A 15,052-nucleotide genomic window follows, 5' to 3' on the forward strand; every position below is an offset into this window, starting at 1 on the left:
AAACTACAGGTTAGACTTTCCACCCTAAAAAGCTGTCTGAACAAGCACGAGAGACGTTTGCAGAAATATCTCTTCATGAAGCACAGACTCCTCACCTCCAGCCATTTGTGATTCACACCTCAATAATGGCCAAGTTTGGTTTCTAATTCTCTTGATTAAGTCTCAAAATCATTCATTCTACCCATGAGCATCTACAATACCTGAAGTCAGTCCCCAAAGACCCTTTTCCCCAAGAAATCCATCTGCTCCAAAATGCCTAGCGTGTCACAGGAAGGTTAGACAAACTTGTATTTTGCTGTTGGGTTAAAAAAAAAAAAATAACAAGCACAAACAACCATAAAATTAGCTCCGCTACAAATCAGCATCTTCTCATCTGCCTCACCTAAATCTTTCCAGGACTCAAACTTCTATTGAACCTACCTATTATCATGCACAAATCTAAATAAAGAATCCATTTGTACATCCAATTTAAGAATTCCTGGTAGAAATGTATTGTTATAGAAGCCACTGTAATACAAAATGCTTGCATATTCACCTCTGCTACTGAGGCTTCCAGCAGATATCCAAGAGATTAGGAACTATGGAGAGGATATTGAAGTTTAATGACCGTACTTGAATCAGCAATCGGTCGGTACATTAAAAAGGTCAGCTGAAGCAGAGGAAAACTGGCTTTTCAGAGGACAGGTAGCCTAGCAACAACGTCACTCGGTCAGATCTTTAATTTCATTACCAGGACTGATGAAGTCTTATGATGGGGAACCAAGGCTATTAACAGACAGTAGCTGCTACACTCCGAGATCCACTTTTCACCGGCTCTACACAAGAGAAACCCAGAGCAGGAGTTCAGTGGTGCAAGAAGAAAACTTCTGCCCCCCAAAACTCAGTCAGAGAATTCCAAGAGAATGGCAAGGGGGAGAAAATGGATTATATTAAGCACATTTGTTGAAGGGTCAAAAATACAAAGTACAGTGCCTGTGTGATTCCCGAGCAGGCTTAAAACACACCGCACTAAACCAATTATCACAGCTACGGGTATTAGAGATACCAGGGAGCTTTCTGGACTTCTGAAGAGATTAAACAATTGTTATGTTACAGCACAACTGTGGTTGGAATGCAAACTGGAATTGAGGAGTGATACCACAAGAGAAACAGTCGTGGTGTCTCCTGAAACCTCATGAAATTTAAGAATTCTGCATAATTCAAACACCCTGAGTAACAGGCAAAACAACAGTCAGTCAATAACACCGCAAATTCTGTTTGAAACACTTTGGAGACCTTTGGCTGATGCAGGTGTTCTCTGCAAGTAGTCAGGAGCTGTTAACTTATTAAACCCATAAAAAAAACCCCACACACACAACCACCCACACATCAACTTTTATCTCATGTAAACTGGGGCAAGCACATCATTAACCACAAGGGCTGCTGTGGTGCCAGCAGTGAAGTACAGCACGAGGTCACAAAACGTACCAAATTATTCCAAGTAACAGCATGACAAGGGGATAGTCACACTAACCTAAGACTGCTGTTCTCTTCCAAAAGTCTTCATAGTATATCGGTCAATTTAGGGGTTTTACAGCATACAGTAATTAAAATCAGGACTGAAATAAAAATCAGAAACACTGATTTTTCTTCAGGGCTGAAAGCAATGTGTAAACTAGTATTAGGATTATTAAGAAGTAGATGTTTGAAGTGTTTTGCCATTGATTCAAGATCAAGTAAATCCATCCTTCCTTTGCAGGAAAAAATAGTAATGCTGAATTAAGAAATCACTTGATGGACATCTTTTTTTATACCTCAAATTACTCTATTAAAGAACAGCTACGCTTGAAAAATCCTTGTAGCTCAGGCAACCATAGAACAGTTTTAGGTGAGTGTCCAACTCCACTGGACTACAACAGAGCCATTAACATGTTCAAGACGAATGAACAGAGATGTAGCAGACAAACACCTTTCATTACTATAAGCTATTATTTCATTTTTGTGCTTCAAGAACAAGATGACAAAACTGTCAAGATCAACAGTAATTGCTATTTGTATGGTGTTTCATGATGCTCAACCGAAGGTAATTCTACATTCAACTCTGGCATCTCCTTTGTGGCCTTAGTGCTTTCACTAAAAAAAACGAGACTTTCCATCAGATGAAGACAGAGATACTTCTATCCAAAATTTTGTGATTAAATAAGCAAGCTCAAGACAGCTAATTAAATCACCAAACAAAACACAGTATTATTTTGGACTCTGGAAGTGTTTTACATATATGCCAACATGGAAAACTGTCTTCCTAGAAGAAAATTGATTTTCCAGAAATGTTAGTTTGCAGTGAATAAACTGAAGCAGTTATTTCATGGTATTTATACCTAGCATCTACTCCAAAAATACATTTAATGAGTGGAAAGAGTTTGCTTCTTCCTTAAAAATATCCAAGCATACTATTAACTGGCAAGGAGAAAGCAGCAAACAGGAATAAAGAAAAAAAGTACACTGCTCTCATCAGACTAACACAAGCAGTAAATGAAATCTGTGCTGTGTTGTAACTTTCCCAGTTACAAGTAACTACTTACTACCAATTACAAGCTGGAAAACAACAAAAATGAGGAAAGAGAAACGGAAAGTGGAAATTGATTTTTCTAACTCTGCCCAAAGATTTCACAAATTTATAACAGCACAATTACTCAAGGTTAAAGAATTTGAAAGTAGCTACAAACTGCTTTATTTCAAACAAAGGGCTGCCCCATCAGCACCTGTAACTTCTGAACAACCACTAATCCTAAAAATTCAGTCTGGAATCTAAAGAAAAGTTGCCTTCAGTTTTTCGATTACTTTTATTTCTCTTTTCCCATATCATCACGAGTAACTTCTTCAGTAGGTCATTCCTATATATTCTGCTTTCCATGTGTAAACACTGTGCTCATTAAGACCTATACAAGCAGCTGATCACCAATGAAGGTGAAATAAAGATATATACCTGATGATCAATGCAGACTAGATTTCTACCATTAGTTAACTCAGATTTAAAACTCAAAAAAAACCCAAAAAACCCCAGTAAAATCTTTTTTATTATGAAGTTGGCAGACCACTTTGATTAAAAAAACCAATAAAACAATCCTTTTGGAATAGACTAGCACCATTAAAAAAAAAATGCAGCATGGCATTACTAGTCTGCTACAATTTTTCACTCTTACATTTTTAGGTGTTATCACTTCACATATACAATAGTAGTAAGTATCAAAGGAGAGGAACTTGAACTCTCCAGAGATATTAACTCGATTTTATGAGAAAGAAAATGGAGGGATAAAGACCATAACATGGTGTGCCTGTGTCAATACCAAGAGCGTGCAGTTTCATGTTGTATTTAATCTGCTGTAAACGAGGGGGTGGGGATGGAGAAGGAAACACCCAGAAGCAGCAACCCTGCCCCTGCTTCCAGCTGTACATTCCTACCCATTCCCTGGAATACACTCTGGCAATTATGCAGCTGCAAGATGAGCCCCTTTGGGGAACTGATCCAGAAAGAAGTTGCATCTTTTTAGTGAGTTCATTTTTCACCTGGTCAGTGCACCTGTCTGACAGACAGCCTGCAGTGACACCCGGTTACATGCCATGTCTTACTTAGGAATCCACAAGAAGCTCAGTTTATATTGTCCCCAAGGAAGAATTACAGTTCCAAGACAGCCTAGCAAGAAGGATGGCTGTCCTCTCAGTGTCACCTGCTCCTTGGCTTATCTTTCTGTAGAGGTATACGAGGTGAACAGTAAGAGAATTAGCTAAACTACTTCACGCTCCGGCTGTTGGGATGTATGAAGCCCGAAATCAGAGGAGTAAGACAGGTTCTCTACCCCGTGTGCTTTTCTTGGCTGCGGGTCAACCTAAAATAATAGTAATTAGTAAGGCAGAGCAGGACAGGATCTGGCAGAACTCAACAAGAAATCCAGAGCTATCAAATGCCCATCTATCTGTCATCTTCTCTATAAAATCCTGTTCTCTGTGTTATCTTGTCAGTTGGTTTGCAGCTTAACTAAAATCTTCAAATAGCCTTTCAAAAAGGAAAAAAAAACAACCACCAACAAAAGCAATATTAACTCAAAGACTAAGGCAGACAGAACTATTTTGTTTTTCAAAGAGCACAGGCAACAAGGCAGGTAAGATCTTGTACTCTCTGTATTTTTAAAGGCTAAGGTCAAGCTGATAAATGCCAAACCTAAGAGCACAGCGGAAACGTAAACAAAATGCTGTATTTTCATTTTTATTGGGGTCTTTCATAGCACTCTGCACTACATACAAGTCAATTTTGTCTAATCAACACCCGTAGATCAGTTTTTGAATCATGAAGGGCTTTTCACATAAATCACAGAACAGGACTGAGTGCACCAAGACTTTCAGAGATGCAATTGCTACTAGCATCAGACCCCCTTGGAGACCGCAGCAGAAAGCACAGCTCGGCAAGCACTGGTAAAATCCACTGAGCCTCCTCCACCATGTGGCTTCTACAAGTAAAAGCCTATCAGGAATGAAGGAACACAGGCTGTCACCAGGATCTGCAGAGATGAAATCAACAAAACATTAAAGAAAAAACTAGTAAGGGTATGAAATACAAGGGTCTCAAATGAAAGCGTGATGAACAGCAATGATGCTGTTATTTAAGTATCTGTGTCACAGCATTTCTCATATTCACTCTAGACGCCATAGAAGGCTTCTTTCCTGTCTTACATCCTCACGCAGAGAGGTTCCTGGCCTTTTGGCCTTCTGTCAGTAGGTATCTCAAGTCCCAAGAGTGAAATAGCAGCAGCCTCAAGGCTCCTCTCCACACTCCCACTGTAGTAACTCACAAACTACAAACACAGTAAACATGCCTTTGCCCTTCTGCACCAGGCTCGCTGCAATTTCTTAACACAATCGAAGGTAGGAAATGGAGTAATTCACTGCTCTGGCTTCATCTACCTCGAGCACTAACTGCAAAAACAAATAAAAAGCCAAGTCTCTGAAGAATTACAACCTATACTCCATTTCATCAGTTAAAGCATACCCTAGGATAGCCACATTAGACCTGTAAGAGCACAGTCTCTAGCTTTTTAGAAGGCATCAGTTTCTGGGTTTTTTTGTGGCACATAGTAGAAGAGAATAAATTGTTGTTGCTTAAAGCAGGGAAGAGCAAAGGTGGGTTATTACTGCTCTCTAGAGCAGGCTGGAAGGGAGGACAAAAGATCAGAGCAACACGCAAAGGGTGAACAGAAAACTTTTTTTCCTACAATTCGAGGGCAAAAATAGGTGCCAAGCAATTACTTGGAAAAAATCCTGCCACTGTGTCTGGCATAAGAAAATATCCTCAGGTTTTTCTTACGAGGGTAAAACAGAAACAAAAGAGCTAAGCATCTGATGGGTAAGAAAAAAATAGGCGTTTTGTTAGACAAAAAAAATAATGGAATGGAAAGAAGGTCTGAGATGGCAACAAGAGCTAGAAATGTCCTGAAAAAAGGAGTGAAATTGCTATTCAGATATGAGATCTGAAGCACCTCACAAACAGCAAACATGTTTTATCACTGATGTCCCCCCAATTCAGACCTCCTTTGGCACTTTGCTTAAAATGCATTTGCTTTAAAACATAGATATTTGAAATACATTGTCACATCCAGATTCATCTTCTAAATATTCTTCCTCAAGAAAAATGAATTTAAAGCTGTTATTCTCCAATAGGTATAGCAAGAAGTTACTGAACTATTCAGGATCCAGAAGCTCAAATGGAAAGACACCTGGTAGAGTCTCTGATGAAACAGTCAGAGGTATGGACGGCAAATTGCTCACCCATCTCTGGATGCTAATGAGGAGGTTTAATTTCCTTCCATCTTCTGCCTGTAGTCACGGTGTAGCCCATCATTTGCAGACTTATTAACACTAAGCATCTTAAGTAGCTATTTATTCATTCTAAACATAGGTGAAGGCAAGTGCCCAATGATACAGGATATTAACTGGTAATAATCAAACACGATGAATTTCTAAATCAACACACATTTCAAGCAGCAGTGCAAAATTAATGGTAGTATATCAAAATACTAAAAAGGGATTTCAAAAGTAGAACAAAAGCTTTACCAACATTTCTTGATTAGTAACAGAATGAGACACTGACACGGAACAATCACTTTCTGTTCTCAAAGACAGCAAGTGAAAAATACTTGACTTTGAAACAGGAAGTCAGAATGTTGATAATTTGATTAACTTTTCTGATTTCAGTCCCCCTTGCTGCCACAAAAAGTGTAATCATAATGTGGTCACCTAATTCACAGAATCGTAGCAGTTGGAAGGGACCTTTGGAGATCACCTAGTCCAGCCCCCCTGCCAAAGCAGGTCCACCTAAAGCAGGTTGGAGAGGAACGCATCCAGGCAAGTTTTGGTATCTCCAGAGAAGGAGACTCCACCACCTCTCTGGGCAGCCTGTTCCAGCTCCCTGCCACCCTTAAAGAAGTTTTTCCTCATGTTGAAATGGAACTTCCTGTGTTCGAGTCTCTGCCCGTTGGTCCTTGTCCTGTCACCAGGCACCACTAAGAAAACCCCATCCTTTTAATGCATTTATAAGCATTGATGAGATCACCTCTGAGTCTTCTCTTCTCTAAGCTAAACAGACCCAGGTCTCTCAGCCTTCCCCCATATGACAGGAAGAGTCCTTGCCCACTACTTTACAATGTCAATTCAACTTAATTCGAGAGTATTTTTCATTCCTAAAATGGCTCATCTGCAATACCCTTATCGTAAGAACATCACAAATTTAACAGATGAAAACAACTCATTCTCTTCAGCAGAGGCCAAAGCTTGCAAAGAAGGGAAAAAACTGAAGCGCACTAGAAGGCTATTGACACAGACACAAAGGTTAAAGAGAAATGTAAGTTATAAAAGAAATCATCATTAGAAAATAAAGAGGTGGTTTTTAGCTATATGGAAGTTTTGAAAAGAATTCTACAAAAACGACCACGAACTTGTCACTGCAGAACACAGAACAGCACTGAGACTTCAAACAAGGAGGACAGAGAACACAGAAAAACAGCAAAAAAAAAGAGAAAGTCTATATATACTTAGACAAAAGAAGAAAAGGGATACTTTAAGTCAACTATTTAACAGGAAAGGCAGAGATGAGAACAGCAAAATTAGTCGTCTTTACTCAACTCTACATAAGGAGGTCAATTAGGAAAAATATTTATGGCAATTAATTTTTAACAAGGAGTCAGGATTATAGGCTAGAAAAGAAAAATACTAGTTAAATATTTATACAAGTTCAATGCATTCAAGTCAGCAGATCATGACAAAATTGATCCAAGTTTTCTGGAAGAACTAGACAAAATAATTACTGAACCATGAGAGATAACTGCAGACATTCTTGTGTAGAAAAGTAGGATCACAGAAGACTGAAGTCAGGCAAAGAGAAGGAAGACCTTAGATGTTTTTGATCACACACCCAAAGGTTTCACAATAAAGCTGAGCTATTAAAGCAGCTGTTTACTTCTGCAATGGTTAGTCCTGTTCCCTCCTCCCATACTGTCCGCCTGGTTCTGGAGCTTGTCTGACCTCTCAGTGAGCCGGTTTTACTGAATCCCCTTCCACTTCAGTGCACCAGATGAACTAGCTGCTCATCGCAGGGCCTGACGAGCACAAAGGATACCATCAACAATTAACCCTTCCAGCAGCAGCCAGTCATCAGGTCCACTCAGTCACAGTATGAACTCTCACACTAGTTTTGAGAGGCAGAAAGACACGAGAACAAGTTCATCAATCGGTGATAACTGCATTACAGCATTTAGATTTTGAATATTTTTTCCTGTTCCTCTTCCTAAAGCAGCCTCAATTTGCTGGGTAGTTCTACAACACAAAGATTTGAAACGTACTCTTCAGCTGCAGTAACTCCACAAGAGAGCAGGAAGTTTGAGAACCCACACAGCAATACCCGGTGTCCCATCCCTGGGGAAGGCCCAGCCAAAGTTTAATTGCAGTGTGGATCTAGATGAGTCTGCTTAGCTGAGCAGCCCTGATCTTGAAGCTAATGAAATAACAACCAGGCAGCGCAGATTTGTTTAGAAAAAAGAATCTGATTTCCTTCTGATAAGATAACCAAACTGCTTAGGAGAAGGACGATACACGTTACAGATTGTGATTTCTCTGAAGTTTTTGATGCTGTTTTGCCTTACAGCAAACTAATACAGTCTACAGGAAATGGCAGGGTTGCAAATAATGGTCTCGAGCCATAGCTACCAGTATTTCCAGCCAAACCACTATGGTATTTTCAATACACGATCAGTTGAAATCTGTGCTGCCTCACGACAGATACGATACTTTCAGCCACAGCTGGGAAAGCTGGTAATACACGAGTGGCACCTTCTCGAGTGTGGGACACACAAGATCCTAATGCAACAACAGAAACAGTCTCTACCGGACACCGACATATTGACTTGGACAAGTGCATAATTCTAGATACAGGATGGAAGTCTAACAATAAATATGAAAGGAAACTTGAGCATCAGTCCTCGGAGAAGTGTAGGATTATAGAGAAGCACAAAGCGAGCATGCTGCTGTTTGGAAAAAAAAAAAAAAAAAGAGATTGTAGAATAACACATCTGCTCTACTCGACACCAGCAGTGTCCAGGCTGCCCAGACTTCAGGAAAACATGGACACAATTAGGCTGAGGTTTCACAGTAGCTTAAGCCAATCTAGTTGCTGGCTGTCACAGTCACTCCGCCTCGCATTGGCTTCAGCACTCACCTGACCAGTGCTCGCTGGCAGCACTACATCAGCAGAAAAACCGCCCTGCTTCAGGGAAAATAAAAAAGTAAAATAAAATAAACGTTTTCTGCCAGCTTAGGGCCTTTGTGAGTCACTCCAAGTACTGATGGGAGCAAGACAGGCACACAGTCCTAACAGCAGCGCTCAGCTTACACTGCTACGGAACAGCAGCTCAGTCCTGACAAAAGCAACAAGTACCCGGGGGTACAGAAAGCAACACCCATGTGGTGAAGCAGAATGAATCCAGTCCGTCGGGTCAGAGAACAGATAGCTAAGATGGAGGACACGGCTACAATTTGCAAATGGGCACGTAGATCTTGCTGGAAACGAAGAACGGTTCACTAGAGATAGGAAAACAGAACCGGCTCTATGTGGCAAGGATGACGTCAGGCATTTAGAAAAAGCTTTTTAACTATAAAGAGTGTCTGCTGTAGCACTGCTCTACCTACAGGGGGGTACGTCCTCGGAGGACTTAAAGAACCTACTCATCATCAGAGGAGGCAATAGGTTTCATAACTTTGCGGGTTTCCTTACAAAACAGAATTTTAGCTATTCTTGTCATCCAAGTCCAAGGCACTGTGCACTCTGCAGGCAAAAATGCCATTTAAGAAAGCCACAGATGTACGGTGAGATCTCTGCTAGCAACAGTTAAAAAATAACTAGGGTAACTTTGCCACTACACTAAACATCTCAAATGTCTGATTCACTGTTTTGTCGCACATCAAGTCCTGGACAAACAAAATAAACTGCGTATCTTTGTCCTAAAGGAAGAGCCTACATACTTTACCCATCAGTAACATTATAGTTGTTCCCCTGAAATTTACTAAATTCAGCTGCTAAGAGAGTGGCTACATTACAGTGTGCAGGAAACATGAGGAACAGCAGGTAACGTGCAATTCACAAAATGAAAGACCCCTCAAGGACAAACTAAATTGATAAAGAGCATGGCTTTGAAGATTATAAATGCCATGTAAGCACAACTACAGTCTTATCTAATTACAGCATCTCAGTCACACAAGGAGGAAAGTCAAACACAGTTCACAGAGTTTCTTCTGATGCAAAGCTAGCACTACTCTAACGCAAAGGTCATAGGCCAGGCACGGTCTCCAAGTTCTGAAACAGGGTTAAAGGATGCAACATTGAATACTTTTTTTAAAAAAAAAACCAAAAAAGCACCATTCATTCATGCTTGCAGTTCTTCCAAGGAACAAGGAAGCAAATGAAGCCCTGTAAAAAACTTTTTAGAAAGTGAGAGATCATGTTCATTGCAAACTGGGTAGTTTTAATAAAATTTGCCAATATTTAGGAAAAGCAATCATTCCTGCCCAGGCAGTTTTACTTTAACCAAGTCATGGTAAATTTGGTCACAACTTTGTGGGAGGCTCAATAAAAGTGACAGAAACGTCTCTCTAGGAACAAACCCCAAATTACTATGATATCTGGAGGTTCAAAGAAATCCTGTCCAGCTCCTGTCAACAATACGCTAACACAGCTGCTGGGGGGAGAAGAGTCCCAGGTGTTTGTTTCCCTTTATGTACAATTCACTCTGTTAAGATATCCCAAGTTTTCACGCCACCACAGTTGAAAAATAAAGTTAAACACACTCACAGATAAAAGTTAAATTACACAAGGTCTCACCTCCTCCTCCCTGCAGACCCTCCACACAGCCAGCTCAGTTAGCTAACCCAGCAAAAAACAACTCACATTTTCTTTACTCGATTAGCAAATTGAACAGGCTCAGACGAAGGTGTCTGGTGAGTCCCAGAGCAGTTCAGGGTGGCATGTGGAAAACAGGGGAAGGAAGCAAGAACTCCCCCATCCTGTTGGCAGCAGTAAGCTATTATACTGTCTCTCATGTAACTTCACCCTCCCTTTTAAATGCCTGTTAGCCAATCTGGTTCTCCAAACAGCCAGAAGTGCCCAGAGCTGGGAGGCATGACTTCTTTCAGTTTGAGTCCTGGCTTTGAAGTACTTGCCTGAAACCCTTCCATCGCACTCAAAGCTGCTGCAGCAGCAAAGTTTGCCTTTCAGGTGACACATCAGCCTCGATTACTAACTACCCTGATGCAAGAATAAGAAACGCTTTTGTCCACGAATAAAGTTATATACATTTAGAGAAAAAAAAAAAAAAAAAAAAAAAAAAGGCAAAACAAGAAACCAAACCCACAACCCTGCCTGGGGTATCTTTGAGCTACTCACACATTAAACGCTGGGCATAAAAACGCAAACACAGCCGCCTGCGGACTGTTAGCGAGCACTCCGCACAGCACCGCCGCCAGGCAAGGCGTTAATTAACAAAAAACTGTTAATTAACAGAAAAACGATCGGACTTGCTGCCTGCCTCCCCGCCGCCCCTCAGCCCTATGGCCCCTCCGGGGCAGCCCCTCGCCCTAACTGGGGATGGCTTCTCCTCCACGGCCGACCCCGGGGCTCCCAGTGCGGTCAGGGGGCTGAGGGCCGGCGCCCCCCTTCCCCGCGGCCCGGCCAGAGGGAAGGCGGCGGGAAGGCGCGGCCCCCGCCAGGAAGCGCCGCTCCTTCGGGCTGAGGAGAGAGGGACGCCCCGCAGGGGATCGGGAGGCGAGGGGAGCCCTGAAAGGGCCCGAGAGGGGTGCGGGGGGCGGCGGCACCCCCACCCGCGGCGGGAAGGGCCGGGGAGCCCCGCGGCCGCGCTGAGGAGAAGTTGCCGCCGGGGCGGCGGGGCGCTGACAGCTGCGCACTGACGGAACCACCCCCCCACTCCCGCCCGAGGGCGGCCGGGCAGAGGCCGCTCCCCCCTCTCCGTTACCTTGTCGCAGTAGAGCCCCACCAGCTGCTTCATCCGCCAGTGCGGAGCCGAGAAGACGTCCACCTCCTCGGGGAAAGGAGCCATGTTCTCCCCATAGAGCCCCGCCGCTAACGGCGGCGCTAAACAGCCGCTCCGCGCATGCGCGCCGCCCCGCGTGACCGCGGCCGCCCCGCCAGCGCCGCCGCCCGCCCCGCGCCTGCGCAGTTCGGGCCGCGGGGAGCGGACGGGAGGGGAGAGGGGAGGGATGGAGGCCCGGCGGGACCCGGCGGTGGGAGCCCGGCACCGCAAAATGGCGGGGGGGCGGGGAGAGAGGCCGAGCGGAACGGCGGGAGGGGGCTCCGGGCGCGGGCCCCCCGGGCGCGGCCGCTGTGCCCTAGTAGGGGGTCTCCGTTCTCCCGGCGTGGTTGGGGGCGCAGCGGGTTTCGGGCCTTCATATCGGAGGGAATGAAAAACCGCACTGGGGCGTTTGGGTGAAGGGGAGAAAACTGGCTTCGCACGAATAAAATGAGGAGATGACAACGTGTGAGGAACCGAGGGTGTGGGCGGATGAGCTCTGGTTCCTGAGGGAACTGTGGGCCTGTTGGAGCGGGTCTAGAGCTGGAACTGAAGGTGCTGGGAGGGATGGAGCACCTCTGCTGTGAGGACAGGCTGGGAGAGCTGGGGCTGTTCAGCCTGGAAAAGAGGAGGCTCCAGGGAGACCTTAGATCCCCTTCCAGTACCTAAAGGGGGCTACAGGAGAGATGGGGAGGGACTCTTTTTCAGGGAGGGGAGCAATAAGGTGAGGGGTAACGGTTTTAAACTGAAAGAGGGGAGGTTTCAATTAGATATCAGGAAGAAATTCTTTCCTGTGAGGGTGGTGAGGCACTGGACCAGAAAAGCTGTGGTAGCCCCATCCCTGGAGGGGTTCAAGGCCAGGCTGGATGGGGCTTTGAGCAACCTGGTCTAGTAGGAGGTGTCCCTGCCCAGGGCAGGGGGTTGTAATTCAAGTATCTTTTAAGGTCCCTTCTAACTTGAACCATTCTGTGAAGACAAATCATGGGTCCCAAACAGGGCTGAGGTGGGCAATCTGCACCCAAATTTTTGCAGTGTTTGTGCCCAATAAGCAGAGTTAAATGTTCAATTTGTTTAACATCTGTGACGAAAGGAGCAGAGACACCAGCTTTTGATACTCATGCGACATTTCAAGAGGAGTAGGAACATTTAGCAGAACTGGGATTGCACATCAGTTTTGACGAAAGCTGTAACTGTCAGCCAACATGGCAATGTGTAGTAAAACCATCGACCAGCATGGCAATGTGTAGTAAAAGAGCCAAAAATGCAATGTCAAACATCCAGTAAGTGCAGTAGACCTTCCCGACTGAAAACTATTAATGTATAACATCTATGTTGCAGATATTAAAGAGATTAAAAGCTACCTGGTTCATAGATGTAAGCGATTAATTGTAAACAGACTGAAATATTTTGGGCAAAGACACACATGTATCTTTAGTCTGGTATTCCTCGATGTACTAACACTTGGGAATAAAATGCAAAGTTGTTGCTGGTAGTAGGTAGTGAATTGATAAGGAGAAGTCTCATGATGGGGGTTATCTAGATGACACTCTGCACAATAATCTTTTTATCTCTTTATCTAAGGAAATGAGGCTTAAGCAACTGCGGTATTGGGTGTTTCCTGTTCCATTCATCCTTTCCACCTCCAAGGACTTTCGAAAGTGCTGGCCTACTTAGTCACATTTGCAAATATGTACGCATCTGGAAGGTTAAATTCGTACAACTTCTGGGGAAAAAACAAAGGCAGTTACAGGTGAGAGAGAGAAGAAAAGGAAGGCAAAGCGCAGGTGTTACCCAGCTGGCCATGGCTGCATTTACTGCTTGGTTAGCAGGCACAGCTCTGGCTTGGGGCTTGTGCTTTTCTTGCACAGTGTATCATAGAATCATAGAGTGGTTTGGGTTGGAAGGGATCTTAAAGATCATCGAGTTCCAACCCCCCTGCCATGGGCAGGGACACCTCCCACCAGACCAGATTGCTCCAAGCCCCATCCAGCCTGGCCTTGAACACCTCCAGGGATGGGGCAGCCACAGCTTCTCTGGGCAACCTGTTCCAGTGCCTCGCCACCCTCAAAGGAAAGAATTTCTTCTTAATATCTAATCTAAATCTCCCCTCTTTCAGTTTAAAACCATCACCCCTCACTCACTGATAAAGAGTCCCTCCCCATCTCTCCTGTAGGCCCCCTTTAGGTACTGGAAGGCCGTTGTAAGATCTCCCTGGAGCCTTTTTTTCTCCAGGCTGGACAGCCCCAACTCTCAGCCTGTCCTCACAGGAGAGGTGCTCCATCCCTCTCATCATTTTGTGGCCCGCCATTGGACCCGTTCCAACAGGTCCATGTCCTTCCTGTGCTGTGTATCATGACACACCAGGGAGCGGCTGAGACCTTGGGTCACTGCTGTCATCAGAATTATGCACTGAAGACACAAACCCTCAAGAAACTATGTTTGGTAAAGTTCATTGCTTACCGAGGAGCTTGTAAATACGAGCAGTTTCAAGGTCATATTTCCAGGCATAAAGCATGAAGTCATACGGAATTGGGGTTATTCTGCCAGCAACTCAAGCATGAGTAATAACGGGAATAATGTTCTCACCTCTTACACCTTCCTTTTGCTGGAAGTTACCACTCCCATCCGGTAGAAATGACAAGAGAGAACATGTCCCTTCCTCATCCTCCAGGGCTTCAGAATGCAAACACATGCTGAATTTCATGGTTGCTTGAGTTATTATTCAGTTTGTGAACTAGAGGAGATTTGCTGCCAGTTTTTCTGACTCTGCTTCATGGGCAATAACCTCTTCTAGGAGTGAAGGGCAGAGAGCGAGGGACAGTGATCTCCATCCAGCAGGAATTCCAGCCCTTGGGAGGCAAGACAGACAGCCGGTTCGTGGCGGTGAAGCACGATACTACAAGAGAAAGTGCCTGATAATAGGATTAAAGTATTGAATTTTTCATGAAGAAGTTTAAGGGAAGACTTGGTCATTTTCTGCAAGAATTTACACGGAGAGAAGATTTCTGAGTGTAGATTCTCAGAAATCTGAGCAGCAGAAAAAGACATGAGATGCAATGACTGGAAGCTAAAGGTAGACAAGTTCAGGCCAGAGCTAAGGTTTGAACCTCAAGACTATCAAACCATTGGAACATTTTCCCTAGAGGTGTGTTAGTTTAGTCATCACGTGAAGTATTTCAGTCAAAACTAAGCATAAATTAGAAGTGACTGTGCTGGGTTAGATCAGAGTCCCTTCTGGCCCCATGTTGTGTTTCTAGAAGTGGCCAGCAAGGAAAGGGAGCTGGGTAGGTGATGGGATGGGGATCCCAGCAGCTGTTGGACTCATTTCGTTTCCCTCTGGGATGTTATGACAGGCCATGTCTTTTTGGAGAACACCACTGAACAGCACCCACATCTTCCTGAAGCTAAGTCCTAACCCCCCCCCAAGGGGGGGTCCTTGGAGAAAAGCTATT

General features: G+C 44.0%; 1 protein-coding gene across 2 annotated transcripts in view; it reads right to left on the minus strand.

The window, feature by feature from the left end:
- FBXL5 (F-box and leucine-rich repeat protein 5) overlaps nucleotides 1-11,693 on the minus strand; it is a 37,368-nt gene extending 25,675 nt beyond the window's left edge. Inside the window, exon 1 of one of the 2 annotated variants that reach the window (XM_014937069.1) lies at nucleotides 11,547-11,693. In XM_014937069.1, the coding sequence (XP_014792555.1) occupies nucleotides 11,547-11,630 (84 nt within the window). In that variant the 5' untranslated portion in view covers nucleotides 11,631-11,693. The remainder of the gene's footprint in view (nucleotides 1-11,546) is intronic. The other variant, XM_014937068.1, reaches the window with a different exon arrangement.
- Nucleotides 11,694-15,052: the final 3,359 nt, after the last annotated feature.

This window comes from Calidris pugnax, unplaced genomic scaffold (assembly GCF_001431845.1).
Source record: "Calidris pugnax isolate Ruff unplaced genomic scaffold, ASM143184v1 scaffold49, whole genome shotgun sequence".
NCBI lineage: Eukaryota > Metazoa > Chordata > Aves > Charadriiformes > Scolopacidae > Calidris > Calidris pugnax.